This window comes from Arachis stenosperma, chromosome 5, assembly GCF_014773155.1.
Source record: "Arachis stenosperma cultivar V10309 chromosome 5, arast.V10309.gnm1.PFL2, whole genome shotgun sequence".
NCBI classification, from domain to species: domain Eukaryota; kingdom Viridiplantae; phylum Streptophyta; class Magnoliopsida; order Fabales; family Fabaceae; genus Arachis; species Arachis stenosperma.
The window spans coordinates 129,158,527-129,183,483 of NC_080381.1; the positions used below are offsets into that span (position 1 = coordinate 129,158,527).

Genomic DNA, 24,957 nt, shown 5'->3' on the forward strand with positions numbered 1-24,957 from the left:
AAACGTTGATTGAGGTTTAATTGTCGGTTTAGATCTATACTTGCAACGCGATTTTATTGAGAAATTCTTTACCGATATTCTTCTTCCGTCACTCATCTCTTGTTTAATTTCTTCATGTCTCTTGTAGCCCTTTAATTTTTGTAGAATCTTTTTCATAATATGTCAAATAAACCACCTATGAATTATTGTTGGCATATAAATCTCAATATCCTTTTTCGTTGACTCGTATTGATCGATAAAAATGTCTTTTGAAGCATTTCTTCCTATGCAACGAAGCCAACATTCAAATAATCATTTGAATGACTGAATATCTTTATTTTTCATAAAAACACATCCAAGTAGTGTACAATGACCATGGTAATTCATATCAACAAAAGAACCAAAAACCAACTATACCAAAAGTCAACCAAATAGCAACAAAAAGATCAGATATGCACCAAAATGTATTTCAAAAAGTATAGAAACTATTTTCAATTGACACCAAAACTGTTTTAGACCAACACAACAAATTATCTATTTGTATTATAAGTGATATTAAATGAAACAATATCTCAAAAATACTTAAAAGCAATCCAGTTTCTTTCTTTATGTCAAAAAAATTGTTGTTGAGTGATTAGTCTCAAGTTCAAGCTCACAAAAGAAATTTTGGTTCTTCTCTTTCCCTATCAATAAGTATTTCTTAAATTCTTTGACATAATCTTGATCAGAAATATTTCGAACTTTTCTCGTAATATAATTTCTAACATCTTTTTTAATAAAACTTAATTCACGATGACCATATGCGGTTGCAACAAATGATTTATATGTCTTATTCTAATACCAGCTTTATCATTATTCTCAAGTTTACAACGTATAAACACGATTAGCTGCCTATGTTGTTTAAACATCTCTGCTTGATTTGGACAACATAAATATGAATGATTCAAAACAACCTTGGAAATAACTCAAACACCAATGTCCTTCAGTATGTGTAGATAAATTTTTGCATGACAATTTAAACTGGTTGAGGGTTTTATCTTCTGAGTAGGAGATATGTTAGATTTTTATTTTTCCTCTCGACTATATGTAATCAGTTGATTCTTAATTTGATTTTCCTTCTTATGTGTTCTTTATTTTGGTAGAAAAACCTGTAAATTTAGAATAATCTTTGTAGAATTTTTCAACTTCTTCAAATGTGTTAAAAGTCATCCCAACATTTGGCATAGATTACTCATCGACATTACACAAAAACTGCAAAAACACAAAAAAGTTATAAACACAACACTATTGTAAACTAACAACAATACCAAAATTATTCATATTCATAATCAAATTGTGGATGTAAAAAATGTTATAACAACTTAGTTGGATTTAGTTAGATAATTCACTTGCTTGTAAAGTATTATTGCAGCTAAAAAAATGTGTACTCTTGCATATAATAGTTAAAAATAATTATATTTTTTATTTTTTTCATAAATCTAAATCCAAATTTATTAGTTAATTATCAAATTGGACTTGTTAATTTTGGCCGGTTTAATTGGGCAGAACAGTTTTTGTTTCTTAAATCCAATTCAATTTAAGACCATTGTGCTTGCTTTTGGAACCAGTACTCTTGATCCTCGTATGAAGTTCTAGTATTTTAGAATTTTGTTACCAAATGCCTAGTCTTCAATAATTATCTTGTCAAGAAAAAAATCTGACTATTTTTAATGTTTAAATATCTTCTCTGGAGGGTCAAATACTTCATGCTCAATCTTGTTTAAGCCTACCCCAAAAGATCTATCACCTTGGTTTGACATGGATGTAAGTATATTTTTCTAATTTTCTCACCTAATTAATTCCTGTATTTAGTTGATTACTTCTATTGGTTGATTCTTTATTTATATTATGCATTTGGCTTTGAAATGAATTTGGCTCAATTTACATGCCTTAGGGAAGATATTCCATTCAATTAGATGAACTTAATAGAGGTACTAGTTCATTTTCACATAAGAAAATCATAACATTATTAGTCACTTTGGTTATATTGTCAAAACTACAACCATGCTGGATTCTTCAAAGGATTGACAACAGCTTTAACTTGAAGGTAGCTGCTAAGGCCATACATTCCCCTCACTCTCCCTTGTCCACTCATCTTGTATCCGCCGAAAGGTATTGCCGCATCGAAGACATCATAACAGTTGATCCAAACTGTCCCAACTCGCAGCGCGCGCATCAATGTGTTAGCAGTGTCTATGGACTTTGTAAAGACTCCAGCAGCAAGGCCATAAGAAGTTGAATTTGCCCTCTGTACCACTTCCTCTATATCCCTGTCATTTATTTCAATCATAGAATAACTAGAACTTAAGATGAAGAAATATTGAAAAAATATAATGTGCAAATACTATGGTAATTGGTAACTTTGACTAGTGATGAACCAACCATACCTAAATTTCAAGATTGTTTGTACTGGACCAAAGATCTCATCTTTTGCTATCAACATGTTGTCCTACAATTATAATTTAAAAATAGATGGTTATTTTACTTATTTTATGTGATACAGTTTGTCCAAAATTAGAAACATTATTGAAGGTATAAATAATTGCCTGAACATTGGAGAAAACAGTGGGTTTGATATAGTAGCCTTTGGAGCCAAATCTTTCACCACCAGACTCAAGTTTAGCACCATCTTCAATTCCTGATCTAATGTATTTTAGGATCTTCTCAAATTGCACAGAATCAATCTGAGACATAAGAATTTTCAGTATATATTATTATCCATTACCCTTTTAGATGATATTACTTAGCAATTATATAAGTATCAGTCTCAAACTAAAGAAATCTGTTAGCATGAGCAATTATATCTATGATTTTGAGTTTCATTAAGAAAGAAATGATGGGATGGCAGATACCTGAGGACCTTGCTCAACCCCTCTTCTGAAAGGGTCTCCTACTACACGTTTGAGGGCGCGAGCTTTCGATTTTTCCACGAACTCATCATATATGCTTTCATGTACAAATGTGCGAGAACCAGCACAACAACATTGGCCCTATAGAATAGAAGACAAAAGGAAAAAAGCTTGAGTTAACCATATTGGATACATTGAATACATTGAATAGTAAGCTCCATTTTTTATCCATGAATGGTAAGACTGCAAATCTATCTTTTTTGTCTTGCACATACTACTTTGTAATTTAATAAAATAGGAATAACAAAGATTGAACTATAGACTTTTTTTATTATAAAGGATACCATGTCATGACTCAAGAATCATCTCTCTTAAAGTCTAAGAGACCAAATTGAACCAATACTCATTAAATATTTGTATCATCAAACCTGGTTAAAGAACAAAGCAGAATGAGCAGCCTCAACAGCTACATCAATATCAGCGTCGCTACAAACAATGAAGGGAGATTTTCCACCAAGCTCCAGTGTTACTGGCTTTAGATTGCTTTGTGCAGAAAGTCCTAGAACAATCTTACCAGTGCCGGTGGATCCTGTGAAAGCAACCTGCAAAAATGAAACAAATCAAATTTTGTTTTTCAATTAGCTATAAGAACATGATAGGCACAAATTCAGAAACCAATGCTAATGCAGATTATGTATGCATTGTATTTCATCTTCAGTTACCTTGTCAACATTCGTGTGACTACATAGAGCTGCACCGGCAGTCGGACCGAAGCCGGAGATGATGTTTAGTACACCAGGAGGAAGTCCTACCTGTTGTTCATGAAATCCATCAGTGAAGGCAATCACAAATGTATAGATTCATAGATGCAGAACCAAAATCTGTGTTTGAAAACTGATGAGAATTTTGTAGCTATTCTGCTGTTGTTAGGCACTGAGGCCAAATTATAGCAACTTTCTCTTAGGCTATCTTGACAAAGAATCTCACTGATTCAAATTATCTTTGATAAAATCTATATCCAAATACATTGATCTAACCATGTACCAAAAAAGTGACAGTATGACAATCCAACCTCAAGTAATAATTTTGATACGTAGAGGGCTGAGAGTGGTGTTTGCTCTGCAGTTTTCAACACAACCGTGTTACCACAGGCTAACGCCGGCGCAACCTTCCACGAATAAATAAGAAGCGGGAAATTCCATGGAACAATCTGCCCTGTTACACCGATAGGCTCATGCAAGGTCTGCACATGGTGCTGTCCATCAGCTGGAATAGTTAGCCCATGAATTTTATCTGCCCAACCTTGAGAAAACCATAAGGGTAGCCAAAACAACAATGTCAACTTTGATCTTTGTACTTGAAATGCAAACTCAAAATGTTCTTTGTAATAATAATTTTACCTGCATAATATCGAAACACTCGAACCACCATAGGAATTTCGACATTTGCAGCTTGTTCATAAGGCTTTCCACTGTCCCATGCTTCAATTGCTGCAACTTCATCATTGTGTTTCTCCAATAAATCAGCGAAGCGAAATAGTATTCGTGATCTTTCCTAGAGTATTGAACAATCAAAACACTGTTTAGTACATAGTTGTGCATGAAAATCATGTAGTATCTTATCAAAACATGTTCTGAAATCTTAAATTTGTGACCAAAAACACATTAGATAAGATGTTAATGATACATAAGCTGTCATCTTTGGCCATGGTCCTTCATCAAACGCCTTGCGTGCAGCAGAGACCGCACGGTTAACATCTTCATTGTCACCTTCGGCAACATTTGCTATTACTTCTCCTGTTCTTGGATCAAAGCTTGGAAAAGTTTTTCCTAACAAGAAAAAAAAAACAACACTTTAAACTTGGTTTCTTATTGTTATGTATCAATGAATGATGCACCAGTTAATAAGTACATAAATCAATTAAGGTATTAACCAGAAGCTGCATCCACAAATTTTCCATCAATTAAAAGCTGACTATAATCAACTTGCACTGGTGGAGTCACAGGCTCAGCTTCAGCAGCAGCAGAAGCACCAATTCTGCTTATACTTCTAACCCATCTACAATATAGTCCTGAAAAGATTGTCATTCAATGGTTTACATTGTTAATAAACTTAGTTATAAAGTGAGATTCACTTTCTATGCGTATATCAGATCAAGATTAAGATTTAAAGGAGGAAATGGAAATTAAAATTTAAGGTTACTGGGATATGCTTTAAATGGAAGAGACAATGTTATAAATATAGTTATTACCAGTAGAAGGTGAAGCAGAAGATGAAGAGACTGAACGGAGAGACGAAAGAATTCTAACAGCCATGATTCGCTGAAGGTGGAGAGAAGAAAATTACTCTTTTTCTTTTTTAATTTTCTTTTGTACTTCTCGGAACTATATATATCTATATGTGTTTCAATGAATTGTGAAATAGTAAGTACTATGTCACGAGAAAGACAGAGTTGGTGATGAAGAAGCACTATCGTTTGTCTCATAATAATGCTGCACATACACATACGTTAATACACTGCACAATAATATTTGGTAACTACTTGTTGTCTTGGTATCGAGAAATTATAGTTTTGTTTTTTTTAAGTTAGAACTGAGATTCAACCCGCTAATTTTAGGTAAGTATAGAAAGACAGTATTATTTGAGTTATAATTAGCTGATATCTTCGAACCTGCAAGTATGAGGAGATTATGCCATTTGAACTATTACTCATTGGCTGATAATTTAAAATCTTATAACATATAAAATATAACATATAAAATATAAAGTATTTTTTAAATAAATCGTAATGATATTTTAATATTTTACTGATATTAAAATATAAATTAATTTTTTAAATTATTTTAAATGTCTTATTTTAATTATATCAAATATTCAAAATATTTTTTGTTATAATAAATAATAATATATATTATATCTAAATTTATTTTAAGAATATATTTTAAGAATAAGACTGGACACACTGACACATGATGGTATTTAGGTGTGTCCAAATGTGTCGAGAAAAGAATTTTTTATTTTTTATTAAACACGGTTTGGACATAGCAGACACGCGTATCGGACGAATATCGGTGAATGTCGTGTTTAAAATGTGTTCGACACATGGACACAACAACTTAGCGAAGTGTCCGTACTTCATTATAATTTTAATATAAAAATAATAATTGAGAAATGACAATTAATTTGACACGATTAAACTGTCATTTAAGATTTTTAATTATTATTTTTACATAAATATAAAAGTTTTCATCTAATATTTATTAAAAAAATATTAGAAATCAATATTGGATAGCTAACATTTACAATAAAAAAATAAAATTTTTAAAAATAAAACATTTAAAATTCAAACTCAACAAAAATTTATCTTTAGTAATTAAGTTTCATATTGGACTTATTTGACAACATACAATAATGTTGACTACTGAAATTAACTATTAAAATATTAATTCTCTAATATTATTCTATTTTTTATCTATGTATAGTATATTTTTTGTTTTTAAAATTTTATATATTTTTTAAAAATACTGTTAACATTTAATTTAATTTAAATTTGTTTTAACGTTTTCTTTTCATTTAAATTGAAAATAAGTGTACAAATACCAAGGTTGAATTGAAAATTGCGTTTGAGCATTGTTTAATATTTTTTCAATTTTTCTCTAACGAACAAAATTAGTAACTTCATTGGAAGAATAGATATTCGTTTGTGATTTCCTCTAATTTTGTTTCCACGTTTTAGTCTCAGCTAAGTGTCCATGATAGCATCAAATCATTACTCTATTTGGCATAGCCACTTAACAATTTGCCTGTACACGTAAATGATAAAGCAAGAATGAGGCAGTAAACAAGGTTCTCTCTCTCTGTTTTGGTAGGCAGACAATAAACAAGTTGAGGCTGTCGGATGTTAGCCAAAAATAACGAGAGCCGCCATAACAGAGATCTTGTAAATACATTGCACAATGAAGATAGGATCATTTTGGGAATGCGAAAGTGATACCTATCAACAATAAAGCGGCAATCATCAAAATGACATCCAGTTGGCTTTCGATAACGATGAATACATAAAAGTTATTAAAAATGGTGTAATGATGAAAACAAATAGTAACCCTTAAAAATTTTAAATTATTCAAACTAAAATCTATTTAAAAGATTCAAGTTTGTTCAAAACTAATAGTAAAAAATAAATTAACAAAAAGTTTGAAAAATAACATTATTGAGGAGTTGGAGAGCAGTCATGATTGATGAACTTGATAGCCGCAGCTGAATCAGATTCTATGACAATGGAATGGTATCCGTTAACGATCCCAATTTGCAGGCCATGGACGATAGCCTATAATTCAGCATGCATAATAGAGCAATCACCTAAATTACATGAAAACCCTTTCAAAAATTTACCATATGCATCTCTAAACACTTCACCACACGCCGCATTGTTTCTATGGGCATAAAGGAAGCCGTCAACATTAAGTTTCACAAAATTTGTAGGGGTTCGAGACCAAGCAATGTAGCGATTCTCAGCAGCCTGGAGGTTCCTAGGTAGAATGTTGCTTTTCGTGATTTTTAGCAACTTTTCCGATCGATCTTTAATTCGACTCACTGCAGTAACCATTGGAATAGACTGGCCATTAAAAATGAGCTTGTTCCTGAAGTGCTATATAGAGGAGGCAGCTACACCAAAGAGGCATGGCCAGTCATTCTTGCTAGTGAGGTTCTGCATCAGCCAATCCTTCAGATCCGTGTTGAAAAAAGAGTTCACAAACTTGGGAGGGAGAAGATATTTCCAAATGCATTGCGCATAGGAACAGTCTCGTAGCACATGAATAACCGTTTCATCATGATGATGGCACCGTGGGCAGGAATCATCGCTTGTCAGGTGTCTTCACCTTCTCTTTGAATTAGTAAGGATGGCGTTATGGGCCACCAACCAGAGAAAAGTTTTGATTCGCTCCAAACCTTGTCAATTCCAAACCTGCCTAAAAACTGTATTTGGAGTATGTTGCCCTTCAGACAAACTTTGGTACGCTGACTTGGTGCTGAAAGACCCATCAGGGGAGAGGCCCCAAGCTAAATGGTCAGTACCCTTCCATGGAGAGGGAGGAGAAATCGCCATTATCTTTTTCACCACATCCTCCGGTAATAGTTCTTGCAACTTCCTAGTATCCCAATGCCCTGAAACGTCAAGAAACTTCATCAGTGAATTTGAGTAATTAAAATTACTACTTACCTGGTTTGCGACTCTATCGAGACATCCTAGTTCGGAAACCCAATTATGGTCCCAGAAACGAATTTGGGCCTCATTCCCTATCCTCCAAATGTAGTTACTTTGGACTTTCGGCCACGACTGAAGGACTAGCTGATGCAGAACCTCAGTAGCAAATTAGTTATATCACCAATTTCTACTCTTCAAAAGTTTATTGCCATTTATCCTCTCTCTTTGTCAGGATGTTAGGGCACAACACCACAGCCACAAAGAGTGTAGTGTATAACATCCAGATTTTTTTTTTTTGCGATAGAATTATGTTTGCGAATTTTACGTTTTATTCACGTAACATTTATGATAATTTTTTTATTTTTCTGCAATCTTTAAAATAAAATAAATAATAATATAATATTAATATTATGTTATTATTTAATTTTATTTAATAAAAAATAGTCACTTGATATTAGATTCGAAAAATTGTAAAAGCTCAACTTTACTAATATTATTTACATTAGTAATTCGTTTAATTTTTTATTTTAATTAAATACCACTGTTCGAAATAATTATTTGAGTTTTTACCATGTCCCATTACCTTAATTATCTTCCAAAATATTTAACAAATTAATCTCGCTGGCTCACCATTTTAAAATCGCGACACGCAGCACTTAATGCGCCATGTGTTGCGATGCATGCGTCGTTCTCCTTGATTAAGTGACACTTGGCCACTAATCAAGTTATATAAAAAGCACAAATTCTCTCTCTCTCTCTCTCTCTCTCTCTCTCTCTCTCTCTCTCTCTCTCTCTCTCTCTCAGTCTTCTGCATTGTTTGGTTTGCTTAACTATTTAATTCTGCTTATCTGTTATACTTGCTATTTATAATTGTGTTTTTCTTGATTGTATTATATGTGTTTGCAACTGAGAAATTCCTTATGCTGGCAGAAATAACGCTGAGGGTAGTTCCACCAATGATTTGGAGGGTTGGAGGAAACAGAAAGTGAAATGTTGGGTTGAAGTTAGATTAAAACTTGAATATCTTAAAGAATTTTACCAAATTTCTGGTTTAGTTGGATTTTAAGCTTAAATTTGAGTGTCAGAATTCTAGGATTGCCTCTGTCTTTCATAGGACCTTTTATATTAACCATGCAGAGGCACCTTTTCCATATTGAGAATCTCCGGTTCTAATTCCATACATATATTATTGTTTTTCAGATACAAGTTGGGAGACACCTCACTGAGTGTCTAGAGACTTTCAAAAAGTGAAGAACTATATTTGGGTTTAGCATTCTGGTTGTACTTGTATATATGTATGTTCATAGTCGTTCTTTGCACCGTATATTGTGTGTTTTGTCCCTCCTAGAGGTTGATTTGGAGAAACAGGTGTGATTATCATGTCTTTTGGGCTATTTTGGGTTGTATATGGTGCGCGAAAATAAAACTCACGCAACTGAACCGGCAAGTACACCGGGTCATCCAAGTAATACCTCAGGTGAGTGTTGGTCGAATCCCACAAGGATTGTTGGATTGAACAAGCTGTGGTTATCTTGCAGATCTTAGTCAGGTGAATAAAGAGTTGATTGTTGTTGTTGTAGGTGCGTAAACAAAACAATAACAAAAGCAATAAAGAATTGACGTGGAAACAATAGTAGAAATCAGTTAAGGCCTCGGAGATGCTTGTTCTTCCGGATTAATACTTCTTACTGACTACTTTAATGATGAGTGATTCATTCAATGGTAAGGCTGTAAGTGATTAAGTCAGGGGTAGTGGTCATTAATCTCCTCTGATCCAAACCAAACGCTCGAACAGGTCAGTCAATCTGGACGAGGGTGAAGCTCACACAATTCAATCTCTGATGATCCTACTCAAAACGCCACAGACAAGGTCGGATCTTTTGGATCGGAGAATGAAGCTTTATTATTCTAATTTTAGCGCCACAGAGACCTCAATTACCCATGACTAACGAGATTTCATGTCACATATCCCAATTAGCCCAAATAATTTGTTGAAACCTGTGATGTACTCTCAAGCTGTAGCTCAAAACTATCCAAGTCAGGACTCGTAAAGAACTCATACAGAATAAGAGGTCATACTTTTGTTCCACCCCAGATTCATAAAGATGAAGAACGATAATACATCATAGAATAGAATCAAACATATATTAAAGTGGAAAAGTAATGATATTAATCCATAGGAATGAGCAGAGCTCCTATCTTTAAACTAGGAGTTTTAGCCACTCATACTGTACAGAAAATAAAGTGTGATAAGTTCTGAGAGATTGAAAATCCTAAACACAAGTGGTATTCGCCTATATATACTAATCTAATAATTAAAAAATTACAAAAATGAAATAAACTAAGCAGAAAGGTGTGAAAATCCACTTCTGGCCCCACTTGTGAGTGTTTGGGGTGAGCTAGCATCTAACTTGGCTTAGTGGGCGTTGAACGCCCACTAGGGGGTGTCCACGCTACCTTGATGCTCCCTTGGTGGCGTTGAACACCAATTTTGGGCGTTCAACGCTGGCCTTGGTCCTTATGGGGCGTTGAACGCCAGAAAAGGGTAAGTTGGCGTTCAGCGCCCATTTTGGGCAATCATTTCCAAAGAAAGGTATAAACTATTATATATTGCTGGAAATCTCTGGAAGTTAGCTTTCCAACGCCATTGAGAGCGTATCAATTGAACCTCTGTAGCTCAAGAAATTCTCGTTTGAATGCATGAAGGTCAGGATTTGATAGCATCTGCTATCCTTTCTTTGTCTCTGAACCAGACTTTGCCAAAACTTTCCAAATTCACCCAAAAATCACCTAAAATCATAAAAAAAACACAAAAACTCAAAGTAGCATCCAAAAAGTAAATTTTGCACTAAAACCTATTAAAACATAATAAAACTTGATAAAATGTACTGAAAACACTAAGAAAATGAATCTAAAAAGTGTATAAAATATATATGTATATGTATACTCTGGTCAGCCTTTGCTTCGTAAGTCGAGCCTAGAGCTTGTTATTTGTATCTTTGAAACTCTGATCTTATATATATTTTATCCTTTCCGTTTGATCTTATCTACCTTTATGCGTTGATCCGATCGAGAGTGATGCATTTTTCTGTTAGTGTTTCGTTTAACTTTTTCTTTCAAGGCTCCTAGTTAAACTTCCTTTCATATATATTTATTTACGTATTTTTGTTTTAGAGGTCATAGCGCCTCACCACCTTTAATTACGTCCTAGGCATAAAGCTCTATGTGATAGGGTGTTACACAATCTTAGATTAGAATCCAGTAGGATTCTTAATTGATCTCTTTTACATGTTCATATACCAACAGATCACAGTATAAATAAAAGTACATTAATATTTATTTGCAACATAATCAAAGAAATCCTAAAAAAAAGAAAACGATAATGATACATCCAATATCTAACCTGAGGGGTAGTTCACGATAGAAAACGGTGATAAAACTCGGTAACCTTCAACTTTAGGGCTTCTGTCCCGAGCCCCTGCAATTCGACTTGACCAGCTCCTGATTCCGCAAGAAATTTACTGGCATTTTGAGTAATTGAAGAAACCCTTTCTTCATATTCATAGATGCTGTCGGTGTTACTTCAGACATTTACAGCATCCGTCCAGGGACGCTTCCAAGTGCATTGGTGTGGGGGCAAGTACTCCCACTACAATTTAGAATTTTTTTGAGTAGTATATGATAATAATATTTATTTGCTCCCATTAGATAATTAAATTTGACCCCACAATAATTTTTTACTCAACTTTTGGTACTTAATCGTCAATTTAAAAATTTTATATTAGATATTCATTAGAATGATCAATTCTCAGATTTAAACGAAATTAGTGTTCTTTTTTAAAAATCAACTCAAAAGAATATTATTTATCTTCTTTTCAAATTAATTTTAATTTTTGTGTAGCAACTATATTAATTGAAAGAACTTTTTTAACTATGAATATCAATAAGAATCGGCTTCTAATTGTGTTGGGAAGTGAATTTTTAAATAATTGTTTAGTAATATATATGGAAGGAGAGAAATTTTGATGGTAATGTTAAAAGAGAGAACATACTTAATTTTTTAAAAATATAAAATCTAAAAGAATAAAATTTTAAATTATATATTATTATTTAAATTACTATTTTAGTGTTTTAATTTATATATTAGATATTTTGAAGACTAATCATATTTTACAATAACAAAATATAATCATAACAATAATCATGCTATATGTATATAAAAAATAATTATCTGTATAAAATATATATTTAAATATAAAATATACATTTTTTTCCAAAGGTAAGTTAAATTTTATTTCTTCAAAAAAAGAAACAAGTGTCCAAAGCGGGACAAATAAAAAGCAATTGGGAATTCCCACTATAGGTGACATAACAAAACAGATGGCTAAGAAGAAAGGTAACGACACGAGGATAAGTGCTGAATCCTGAGTTTCCTCTCAATGGTACCGCATCACTGCATTAGATATCTCCTCCATTGTAGTCTTCTTTCCTTCAAACACTTCTCTATTTCGGGCTTTCCAAATTTTCCAGTAGACAATCACAACTCGAGCAAGTGTCTCAACGCCACTCTGATTTTTTTGGTGACCCGCAACCACCACGACGCGAAATCAGAAGACCCATTTCGATCAACAGTCACAGCAGAAAACAGGGTGTCCTAGGTCGCTAAGGCAGGGCCACAGTGAAGGAGGCAGTGGGTGATTGTTTCATCTTCTACTTTGCATCTTTGACAAAGGGGCACGGTGGTTGAAAATCTGCGGTGGATGACATGCATCACAGGTAATTTTTCATGAATAGCCCTCCATAGAAATATCTGAAGCTTAGTTTGAATCTTTAATCCCCAAATTTGCTTCTAGATTACCTGATTTTGCAACAGAGGGAAAAGTTGTGCTGTTGGAACATGAAAGAAATTGTAGGCTATCGTGTACCTCGTAGAGACATCATATTGTTTTCTTTTGTTCCAGATCCACTGGAGCTTGTCAACACCATCGGCATTCAACGGAGTGGAGAGGATACAGGTTGCTGTCTCCGGCGGAAAAATTTCCTCTATCAGCTCTTTCTTCCATTGCCGATCCACTGTAAGTAAATCCTTGACCCAGTAGACTCCTGAATTTGTGTTGTTGCTGCAATTAGGAATAAATGGGTATGGGGGAGGTAACCAAGGGTCATACCATATACGCACATTAGAACCTAAACCTATGCTCCAGGAAATACCTTTTTCTGCAACTTTTCTTCCTTCTAGCAGACTTTGCCAACCCCAAGAAGCCTATGATCCTTTATCCGCTGTGAGTGTGGTTGTATAACGAAAATATTTTCCTTTTAGCATTCTGGACAGTAGAGAATTTGAGTTGATGGTGACTCTCCAAAATTTCTTTCCAAGTAGTGCCATATTATGTGCTTTTAGGTCTTTAAAACCCAGCCCTCCTTCTTTCTTAGGCCTCGACATCATATCCCAGCTAACCCAAGCCATCTTGCACTCTGAATCCTTTTGACCCCACCAGAATTGCATCAAGATCCGATGAATCTCCTCCAATAGTGAATCTGGTAATCGGAAGCAAGATAGAGTATACACCGGAATTGCTTCACCAACTGCTTTAATGAGTACATGCCTTCCACCTGTTGAAAGGAGATTTCTCTTCCACGCTTGGACCCGTTTCTGAACTTTATCTTTAATAGCTCCAAAAGTCGCTCTCTTCGATTGTTGAACCACTGATGGCAGTCCCAGGTATTTATCCTAGGCACCCACATGTCTAATATTGAAAGAAGTTGCCAATTCTTGACGGGTATTAATAGGGGTGTTATGACTGAAGAAAATAGTAGACTTATCGAGATTTACTTTTTGACCACTGGTTATTTCATAGTCATGGAGAAAAGCCAAAATGTTAGAACATGTCTCCTCTGAAGCTTTACAAAATAGAATAGAATCATCGGCAAACAGTAGGTGATTAACACTTGGACTCCTCCTGTGAATCTGAATCCCCTAAATAGTCTTGTTTTGCTCTGTCTTGTGTTGCAGATAGGATAAACCTTCTGCGCAAAAAAGAAAAAGATACGGTGACAAAGGATCTCCTTGACGAATACCCCTTGTTGGCCTGAAGAAGCCAAATGATTGACCTTCTACCAGAATAGAGTAAGAAACAGTGGTGACTAATTCTTGGATCCAAGAAATCCACCTAGAAGCAAAGCCTATTTTTTCCATGATAAACCATGAAAACTTCCATTCTACCCTATCATAAGCTTTGCTCATATCCAATTTGAGCGCCATTTCACATTCCAATCTTGTCTTTTTAGTTTTCAAATAGTGCATACATTCATGAGCAATGAGAATGTTATCAGAAATAAGCCTACCCTTCAAAAAAGCACTCTGGTTTGAACTCACTATTTTATTCATGGAAGTTTGAAGTCTATGAACTATAATTTTTGAGACAATCTTGTAGAAAACTGAAGATAAACTAATAGGTCTCACCTGAGTCATTTCTCTAGCATCTGGGATCTTAGTAACCAAGCATATTTGAGTATGATTGAAGCTTTTAAGCATCCGACCACCACCAAAGAAACTACTCACTGCTTTGAACACATCTCCACCGATAATATCCCAGTAGAATTGGAAAAATTTTGCTGTGAAACCATCCTCTCCAGGTGCACTTTGAGCACAAACAGAGAAGGTAGCTCTCTTTGTTTCCTCAATAGTAACTGGCCTTATTAATCTTCGATTCATGGAAGTTGTAACCGAAGGGGTGAATTCATCAAACAGGTAACTCGGTTCTTCTGGATTTGGAGATGAAAAGATATCTTTAAAATAACATTCAGCTACCTTGGCTATGCTCTCAGGGTCCGAAACCATCTCACCATTAGTGGTGGTCAATCCCCAGATTTTATTTTTCCGGTTCTTGACTTTACACTTTTGGTGAAAATATCTCGTATTTTTATCCCCCTTTCTCAGCCATTTACACCTGGACTTCTCCCTCCAATAGCTCTCTTCCTTGTTTAGTTCATCCTCCAATTTTTTCTTCAGCTCACTCAACTCTATACCCCCATGGATGCCTTCATCCCGAAGCTGGTCTAGTTTGGCCGAGATTTCAGCAATTTCCTTCTTTGAATTGTTTCTACCTTGTTGTTGCCAGAGGACTAAACGGTGGCGACATATCTTCAGTTTCTGAGCTAAAGAAAACATTGGAGAGCCTTGAATTTCTGTTTTCCAGGCTTCGGTAACAATCTGACGAACCTCCTCCACTTCACACCAACGAGCTTGGAATTTGAATCTTCTCTTAGTGGACCATGTTGGTGGATCAGATTCTAACAATAATGGAGCGTGGTCAGAACCATTTTTAGTCAACCTTCTTACCACTGCCGAAGTATAGGCACTTCTCCACACTTGTCCTGTCAAGAAACGGTCAATTCTTTCCCTGATTAGATGCTCTCCACTCCTCCTATTGGTCCAAGTAAACGGCTGACCCATCATCCCAAGGTCCATCAATCTGTTATCATTAATGAAATCATTAAAATTATCCATGGAAACCGCCGTGCGAAGATTGCACCCTTCCTTCTCATTTTGATTACGTATTGCGTTGAAATCCCCCACAATAATGAGGTTATCCTCAAAATGTGAAAGTTTGCCTGATAGCTTCTCATATTGCCGAACACGGATTTGTTCGTTAGTGTTGAGATACACCTCGACCAGCCCCCAAACCAGATTCTTACCTGCGTCCTTTATTGTAGCAACAATAGAGTAAAAAGTTGTTGAGATTATTCTCACCTCCATATAATCCTTCCATGCTAATGCAATGCCCCCTGCTAAGCCATTTGGGTCTACAATGGTGAAACTTGAATATCCACAAGATTTTATTTTCCGTTCAACATTTCGAGATTGATTTTTAATTTTATAGAGAAAAACCAACTCGGGAGAGTGGAATTGGCACATCCTTTTGAGATTATGGATTGTCAGGGGTCTCCCCAAACCCCGACAATTCCACACGAGGATTCTCATGGCAATGTGGGTGCCATTTGTAGGCTGGCACCCTCCACCATCTTTAAGTTAAATGTATTCTAGTCTCCTGTTTCCTCCCTATCTCCACTCATTTCAACATCATCCTCTGCCCTTCTTTTACTACCAACAACCTGCTTGAAGCCTTCATCCCCGATTCTAGCCATTTGCTTAAGTTTCTTAAACTTTCTTGCACATTCTATACGTGTCGCACTATCCGGAAGCCTTTCAACACTTGCTTCATCTGTGAGGGTCAGTAAAGTTCTATCTGGCTCGCTTAACATCTCCTTGTTGCCTTTAAACAAGTCTGAATTTTCGTATTGGAGTCACATATTTCCTTTGTTATTCTCCCTCTTCTTTGTATTCATTATAGGCTTTTTAAGTATTCATCATAAGCTTTTTATTCAAAGAACTTGGTTTATTCTTAGGGTGTAGTTTTAGTCCCATCAACCCTTCAATAAGACAATCCGGTACTGGTTTCTTACGACGTTGCATCCAAGCATTGGCATCGTCTTGCTTTTTTGGTTGTTGGTGACTCTCCTTTATTTTTACCCTTGTTCCTATTTGGTCGGCGCTTACCCAATCTCCAATTTAAAATATAAAATATACATTAAAAATAAATTAGACAATACGTATATTTATATATAAATATATAATGATTAATAAATAATTTAATATTTAATTTTTTATATACACATATTATTTTTATTATAAAAATTATTATCATGTTATATAAATTTTATCCCACTACCAAAATTTTTTTGATTCGTCAGTGCATCTGTCCATCGAGATCGACAACGTGCTCTGAGAGAGAGATCGCAGAACAGCATCGAGGGAATAGCCGACTTAAAAGAGAAACATGAACTGGAAGGAGAAAAACGGGGTGGAAGGTTTACGGTTTCTGCTCTCGAAACAACGACAGACAGAGAGCGTGAAGGTCTCAAACAGAGGATGGTATAATGGAAAAAATGCTTAAAGAAAGACGAACTAAAAGAAGAAAAACCACATTGAATGATTAGGATTTGAGAGTTAGAATGAAACCATGAGAGAGAAAGCAAGAAAAGGGGAGAGAAGGAGAACATCACAGAAGAGTGGGAAGGGTCGAGAAATTCTTCCTTTCCTCGCTTCCGTTTCCCTTTTCCTTTTTATTTCTGGATTAAAAATAATAAAGGAGCCAAAGAAGTGAGGTTGCGACACGTGGCTGAAAACCCCATGCACTCTATACTATTAGAAGATTTGTAAAAAATAAAAAATAAAACCAACGTCACCACTACTTTTAAGAATATATCCACTTTTATATAATATGTTAATAAAGGTTTGAGCAGTTATATCGAACTGAGTTTTGATATAAAACAAAACATTGTTCTATATTGGCTCACAATCTTCAACAAACGACGTCATTTCATTAAAGATTAGGTGTTAATATAAAATATTAAAATTAACATATTAAGTCATTACACCGTTAACGAAAATGAACTCATGCTTTAATGCGAGTTAAAATTATAAATTTAAAAAATCTAATTTGAGTCGGTTGTAATTTAGGAGTCAATTTAAATGTAATATTAAATTTGAGGGGCAAATTAAATCGGAAAAAAATAGTATTTTTTTTAATAGGACTAGAGTACAATTTTATAAAAAAAATTATTAAGGAAAAAGAATAGAGATACTTTGATTTTAAACTTGTAACTTGTTGAATGTTTTATAAAACAAAATTTTAATAAGATCTTATTAAGTTAAATTTCCTTTTAAAAAAATACCTGATATATTTTCTATCTAGAAACGAAATTGATTTTTCTAACAAAAAATCTTTCAATAAGAAAAGTAAAAAACAACACAGAACAGTGTTCATTTCCATGATAGTTATCTATCAGAGTTTCAGGACTTTAAAGCATTCAAACCCGTTTGAAGTAGAGTAAAAACCTCACACATTTCTTAATGTAGTGTTGCTTCTGATGATCTACAAAAACTGTCTTTTAAGTCCTTAAATCTAGGTCCTTAATTTGGTTTTTGTCAACCTGGTCTTGTGTTGCGATAAAAGAGTATGATAGGAGGAGAAAGCCAAATTTTGAATGACAAGCTTATATATTTGTGATTAACTAAAATATCATGACACTCTTAATTTTGGTAAATTGCTGAGTTATTGTTTTGAACCTTTGTTGTTTCTTCTGTGTAGCTTCTGCATTGAATTAATGAACAGCCCAATGTTGTTTTTTGATGCCTGTGTAAGAACGAACCATTATGCCATTAAGTATCAGGTATATTTTCTGTTATTTAACTATATAGATCATAATTTGGTTCCAGGAATTAATTTTCTCCCACCATGCTTATTGTGCTTATTACTCCACCTCGATGAATATCTAAAGTACGATAATAAATCCTTTCCTTCGTTCCCTATTTGTTAAAATCAACATTCATAATGAGCTTCAATTCTACTATTGCTACATTTGGTACAACCTTTATAATTGCTGTTATTAGCACCACTAGTATCCATCTTTTCCAAACCTCAATGAGGCCTGTCTTGTTCTCTCTGTCTCATTCCATCATATTGAGCTATTGTTATGTTGTATCTGCAACGACAATTAGGCCTTGTCATGTTATTGTAAGTATATAACAAAGACAAATCTTCCACGGATGAACATTATTGGTGTGTGATTATTACCGGTGGCAGTATTTAAACTTTGTTCCCCTCCATATTATATGGCATAACATCATTGCTACTGTATTCTCTGGTTATTTTTAGAGTTCTAAGTTTGAGTCCATTGAGACTATGTTTTACAAGTTTTGAAGCTTCAATCTCTTAAGTTTCATGATCTGGCACAGCGTGTGTTTGCTTATATTTGCTTTGAATAACAGAGCACTTGTTAGTATCATGTTTTGAGATATTCTTTTTTGGATTCTGCAGATCTTTACTTGGTGAGAATGCACCGTAATTGTCAGAAGGAACAAATGAAGTTACTGGTCAATATGCAAGGGCTTGTGCTGAGACAGCCAAGGAAATTAACTCCATAAATATTATTAAGAGATTACTTGCTGAATAGAAAAACAACAAATAATTGGAACAGTTCGGCAGTTGTAAAAATTGAAACATATGTTCATGTATTGGGATAAACTCAAACTATGATAAAACAGAAAATTGTTAATCTAGCTAAAAATATTGGTGGCATTTCCGGCAACATAGTTTTACACTCAGTTCTCATATAAGGGGGAAAATTGTAGTCAAAGGTTCCCAAAAAGAGCAGCTTAGTCATCAACTTCAGCTTTGATTTCTTTCATCAACTCGTCCTTGTAATCATCGAATGTTCCAATTGAAGTCCTGACAGTACCATCCTCGACAACCCAGATCTGACTCCTTTCTTCATCCTCACATACACGCGATATCAATCTCGAGTCATGACTAACAAGAACAACTCCACCAGTGAACTCGTCTAGTGCATCAGCCAACGCATCAATACTTTGCATGTCTAGATGATTAGTGGGTTCATCCAACAACAAAATATGGGGTCTTGACATGGATATTGAGGTAAATACCACCCTAGCCTTCTGCCCTCCTGATAGTTTGGCAATAGGGGTGAGATGGTTATGACTAGGTAGCCCAAACTTACCGAGTTTTGCACGGACGGCCTCTTGCTTGCTAAGTCCCTCCTGGTCTGGGTGGAGACGAAGAAGATACTGAACGGGGGTTTCGTCCATAGTTAGAAGGTCCACAAAGTGTTGCGAGTATCTTCCTATTCGCAACTTCTGACTTCTCCTAACTTCACCCTCAGTTGGAACCAAATCACCAGCCAGAAGGTTCAGTAGTGTAGATTTTCCAGCTCCATTAGGCCCAACAATGGCAACACGAGTTCCCATATCAATGCCAACATCAACATTTGACAGTCTGAAGTTCTCACGGTTTGGATAACTGAAGCTCACTTCAATAAGCTGAAGAAGTGGAGGCGTGAGCTCGGTAGGTTCAGGGAAGTGAAATTCAACACTGTAGTCCCTCCACTTCTGTGGAACCTCTGGTGGGGCCTCATCTTCATCAACCTTGCCCTTGCCCTTTCCCTTGGCTTTAGATGCTTCTTTAGCTGCCACAAACTTCGCTCGATCTTTCACCTTTTCTTGCTGAGCTCGATTACCACTCCTTTTTGCAGCTTTTAGTTGCTTGTCATAAATCTCATACTTCTTGTTCATCTCTTTACGACGCTGTTCATACCCACTCTCAAAGTCATCAAAGTTTCCACGATAGAAATGGAGTTTCAAGTCATGAAGATGAATAATCTCAGTGCAAACTGTATTGAGGAAATCCCTATCATGTGAAACAACAACCAAAGTCTTCTTCCAACGGCACAGGTACTCTTCCAGCCAGAGAACAGCCCTCAAGTCAAGGTGATTTGTGGGTTCATCAAGCAATAACAAAGTCGGCACCACAAAAAGTGCTCGAGCTAAAGAAATCCTCATTCTCCATCCACCACTGAAAGATTTTGTTGGCCGGCCCTGCATATCCTTTGTAAAACCCAAACCCGCTAAAATCTTTGATGCTTGAGCTTCAGCAGCATCAGAACCCATCAGCTGTAGTTTCTCGTACAGCTCTGCTAGCTTCTCTCCTGCATCATCTTCCTCATTGTCAACACTTCCTTCTGCAGAAGCTGCATTTTGCAGAGAAGCAACTTCTTGTCGAACTTGAACCAGTTCTTCATTAGCTGACACAACAGCTTCCAGTGCTGTTTTATCATCACCTACTACCTCTTGCTCAACCAGAAGGACATCAATATTCTTAGGTACTGGTATCTTCCTCCAAGCAAGAAGCTTCAATAGTGTGGACTTCCCCTTTCCATTGGGTCCAACCAAACCATACCTCTTCCCATGAGATATCTTCACTGATGCGTTCTTCAGAAGTTCTTTACCCCGAGCAGACACCGAGAAATTCTCTATTGTTATATCTTTGACATTAGCATCAGCATCATCATCTCCATCAAGCACTGAAGTCCGACTTCCAATGACCACAGTGAAAGCATCATGATCATCCTTAAGAGCTTCCTTCTTTGCCTGCTCAACAGCATGAGCTGCTAAAATATCCTTCTTCTCACGCTTCTTCAGCTCTTTGTGTGTGGTTGAAATTTCAAGTGTCTTCAACTCACTCCTCTGCTGCCGTTTGGAGGCATTCTCTTCCTCCTCCTCCAAGAGAGCTTCATCTTCATCTTCGTCTGATGGAGGAAGATCAATACCATCAGTATACGCAGAAGGTTTTGGAGCAGCTTTTGCCTTGGGTTTAATGGAAGATGGCTTTTTGGGTTTATCAGGCTTTTCATCCATGCTGGCCAGCATGGCAGAGATGGAAACTTTTCCTTCTTAGGGACATCTTTGCTACTTGCCTTAGTTTTTGCTGATGGGCCTGCATCTTCTGCCTTTTTTCTAACCATTCTTGAAACCTAGCAACACAACCGAAAACCACATTGATTTAGTCGTCTAATCACATCTACAGTTTTGTTATGTTCTTTTCTCATAAAATAAATATTTCACCTATCCTAGAACACTAGATAACTCAAATGCTACAAATATATCTAAGACATGTAATTGAGTTAATCAATGCTAAATCGAAAATGTGAACATAGCAAGGCCACAAAATGCATACTTCACGTAGGATAGAATACAAATGATACATTCAGTTTTTTTATTAAAAGAACAAATATTATTAACGATAACGGAACAGTATTATAATATTACATAGAGATTAGAGAGATACATCCCTCTAAACAAAACATGTGCCTTGAGATTTAACTCTCTAATCTACTTGGTGCAACAAGAAGTCCATATCAGAACCAGAACCAAAACCTATTGATATCTAAATTAAATTAAAAAATAAATAAACCAGTACAGAACCCATTGTCTATTGATATCAGTAGATTAAAGAAAAAAAAACAGCACAGAAGAATCATAAAAAATTGCTGATATCTAAACCTTGTTAAAAAAAAATTAAATCAGTCCAGAACCTATCAACCTATTGTCTATTGATATCAGTGGTTTAGAAAAAACAATTAAACCACACCGGAATTTAAACTTCAAAAAAGTTTGAAAAAAAAAAGTCCATACCAGAAACAAACTGGCAGAATTCATACCAAAATTATTGACATTTACTTTTTCGAAAAAAAAAATACCTTGTCGAAGGAAGCTGAGGTAGAACCGAAGAAGAAGAGAGGCAGCTCAGGCAACCAGGCGACCGGAACCCCTAACCGAAGTGAAGCAGAAGGAGAACGGCGGTGCAGAAGCAGGAACCGCAGAACAGCGGCAAGGAACACAGATCATCGACGAGGACCAACGTGAAGCGTCGAGTTCTCCGGAGTGGGGAAGAACAAGGTGGCGAGCGGCGAGCGGCGATGAACCACGAGGAGTAGTGAGGCACCTTCAGCCTTCAGCATAACCGAGGAAGAGAGGAGTGGACGAATGGACGGTGGTGGAGGCGAAGAACCACGAGGAGTAGTTAGGTGAGGGAACCGTCCAGCCTCCGTCGTGGCGGCGCAGAGGACGGTCGATGGTGGACAGTGAGGACTGAGGAGAGGGAGGCGCAGCGCTGTGGAAAACAAAAGGGAGGGGAAATACCATTTTGATCATTAATTTTTATCAATTAATTAAGCGAAAAAAATCTTAAACGCCCCTCACAAGTCACAATTCTTTAGAAAGATAATTAGATTCTCAAAAAAAAATTTATTTTTGGTCGTTAATTTTTATTTTTTATAAGATTGATTAATTTTTTTATCAATATTTTTTATTATATTAATAGAATAAATTTATACTATACGTAAACGGTTAATTTGTTCATTAAAAATTAATTAAGATTGACAAATTTTTTTATTAGAAGTCTTGTTGTTTTTTAAAAATAATTGTAAAATCGTTTAGTTTTATTTTTTATTTTTTATTATTTTTAATACATTAACTAAATTTATTGTGTAAAATTAAGAAATATTAATAATTTTTAAATTATTTTTATTTATAAAAATTAAATAGAAGATATATTAGCGACCAATGTGTCATATAAGTATGTTCTGAAGAGAGATTATTGACAGAGGGGGCTAATCAGTCTCACGAAATTAAATATCAAGGGCTAGAAATGAAATATTTTTATGGAGAATTGTGTAGTCTTACAAAGAAATTATCAGGAGCTTAGATGGATATTCTCTCATTAATTAATAAATGAGGTAAATACCAAATCGATACCTGAAACATTTTAGCGTTGACAAAATGATATCTAACTTTTGTTTTTGACTAAATAGTACCTGAATGATTTTAAAATTTACCAAGTGTGTCCTCGTGCTCGCCGGAGCACATCTCCACCGATGCTGAGCCAGCCACCGATTTTTTCTGACAAGACAAATTTGTTTTTAGTTGAAATATTTAATTAAATAATCATTATCCTACTTGAAAAAATCTCTAAATCAATTGGATTTGCCCTAAATCCTAAATTGCTATTTTTTATCACGAGTTTTTCAAATTGCAAAATTAGAAGATACATACAATTAAGGTTCGTGGAAAATCTGTGACGGGGAGAAAGAATCCATCAACACAAGCTTTCGAAGTGGATGGTGGTTCAGATATTCTGAGCAAAATCTAGACAAAACATGCTTTTGTCTCCTTCTAGTAGTTCCGTTGAAGTCGAAGGCAACTAGCAATTCTAATAGATGATTTCTACGATGTCCTATGTGAAAGATAAGATTGGAATGTCTATGGATATGTAACGAAGTAATCCACTAGCTCTCCTTGTTCCGTCTTCTCTTATTATTCAATTTTGGTGTTCAATCTTTTTCTAATCCGTGAATTTCTTGTTTCGTGCTAGAACACACAAATGCAGTGTGGATATTTTCAATAGTTAGATGAAATACAAGAACAATGCGTGAAAGGAGAAATATCTTTGGAGAATAGTAACATGGCGGACAATCCAGAATCAAAGAAGAAAAATAGAATCAATGTCAAGTGTGGGATGGCTTGGAAATTAATAGGATGATGATGGTGCTATTTGTGGTAAATGAAATGAAGGAACACCTTAAGAGGGTTGAATTACTTTTGATTTTCATTTATATGTTAATTGGGTTAATCTGGTTTCGAATATATTTTATTTAGCTAAGTAGGTAGACAGTACAAAGTTTAGGAGTTTAACAATGACACTTTATTGCTTTGTAATGTTGAAATAATTGTAATTGAGATGAATTAATCATAGAGAGATTCACCCTCTCTTTGTCTGAAAGTCTGAACATCAGTTCTCAGCTTAGACAACTTTTGAGGTGGAAAGAATTTGGTCAAAAATCTATTGACTAACTTATCCCAAGTATCCAAGCTCTCTTTGGGTTGTGTGTCAAGCCACTGCTTGACTCTGTCCCGTACAGCAAACGAAAAGAGCAACAACTTATAGATATCAAGATGAACTCCATTGGTCTTCATCGTATCACAGATTTGTAGAAAATTAGAGATGAATAAGTTTGGGTCTTCCTGCAGGAGTCCATGAAACTGACAATTTTGTTGCACCAAAGTGATTAGCTGAGACTTCACTCAAAGTTATTAGCAGCCATAAAGGATACAACAATGCTATTGTCATAGAAAGTTAGACTAGGAGCAATGTATGAGCCAAGTGTCCTTCCAGGTTGCTTAAGTACATTAGGAGCATGATGAGTATTAGGAATAGCAACATTATTGTTGTTCAGCTCCATAGTAACTTTTTCAGATTTCTTCTCAAAATTATCCTTGAGATTCTCAATAGCTTTGTAAGCTCTAGCCTGCTATAAACGCCTTCTTAAAGTCCTTTCAATTTCAGAATCAAATTCAAGAAGAGGTTTTTTGTCCCTATTCCTACTTATAAACAAACAAAGAACAAGAAAAAGTGAAAATCTCTATGTCAGAATGAAAAAAATTTCCAGTGAGGTAACTTGAGTAAA

At 35.2% G+C, this 24,957-nt stretch overlaps 1 protein-coding gene and 1 pseudogene across 1 annotated transcript; both read right to left on the bottom strand.

The window, feature by feature from the left end:
- Positions 1 to 1,912: 1,912 nt before the first annotated feature.
- On the bottom strand, positions 1,913 to 5,290 carry LOC130982083 (benzaldehyde dehydrogenase, mitochondrial-like). The gene is made up of 11 exons (XM_057905940.1): positions 5,119 to 5,290; positions 4,801 to 4,938; positions 4,554 to 4,696; positions 4,268 to 4,421; positions 3,940 to 4,169; positions 3,590 to 3,679; positions 3,296 to 3,469; positions 2,871 to 3,008; positions 2,565 to 2,702; positions 2,406 to 2,467; positions 1,913 to 2,288 (listed from the first exon to the last, which is right to left on the bottom strand). The coding sequence occupies exons 1-11, from the start codon at positions 5,180 to 5,182 to the stop codon at positions 2,015 to 2,017; spliced, it is 1,605 nt and encodes a 534-aa protein (XP_057761923.1). The 5' UTR covers positions 5,183 to 5,290; the 3' UTR covers positions 1,913 to 2,014.
- A 13,772-nt stretch (positions 5,291 to 19,062) lies between these two features.
- On the bottom strand, positions 19,063 to 21,456 carry LOC130979285 (ABC transporter F family member 4-like; annotated as a pseudogene).
- Positions 21,457 to 24,957: the final 3,501 nt, after the last annotated feature.

What these genes read in the sequence shown, in the direction of transcription:
- LOC130982083 (XM_057905940.1), bottom strand. Translation starts at nt 5,182, where the DNA reads ATGGCTGTTAGAATTCTTTCGTCTCTCCGTTCAGTCTCTTCATCTTCT. An exon ending in GGCCAAAGATGACAGCTTAT is followed by an intron (nt 4,422 to 4,553) that starts GTATCATTAACA and finishes TCAATACTCTAG; the next exon opens with GAAAGATCACGAATACTATT. An exon ending in CTGCTTTGTTCTTTAACCAG is followed by an intron (nt 3,009 to 3,295) that starts GTTTGATGATAC and finishes TCTATTCTATAG; the next exon opens with GGCCAATGTTGTTGTGCTGG.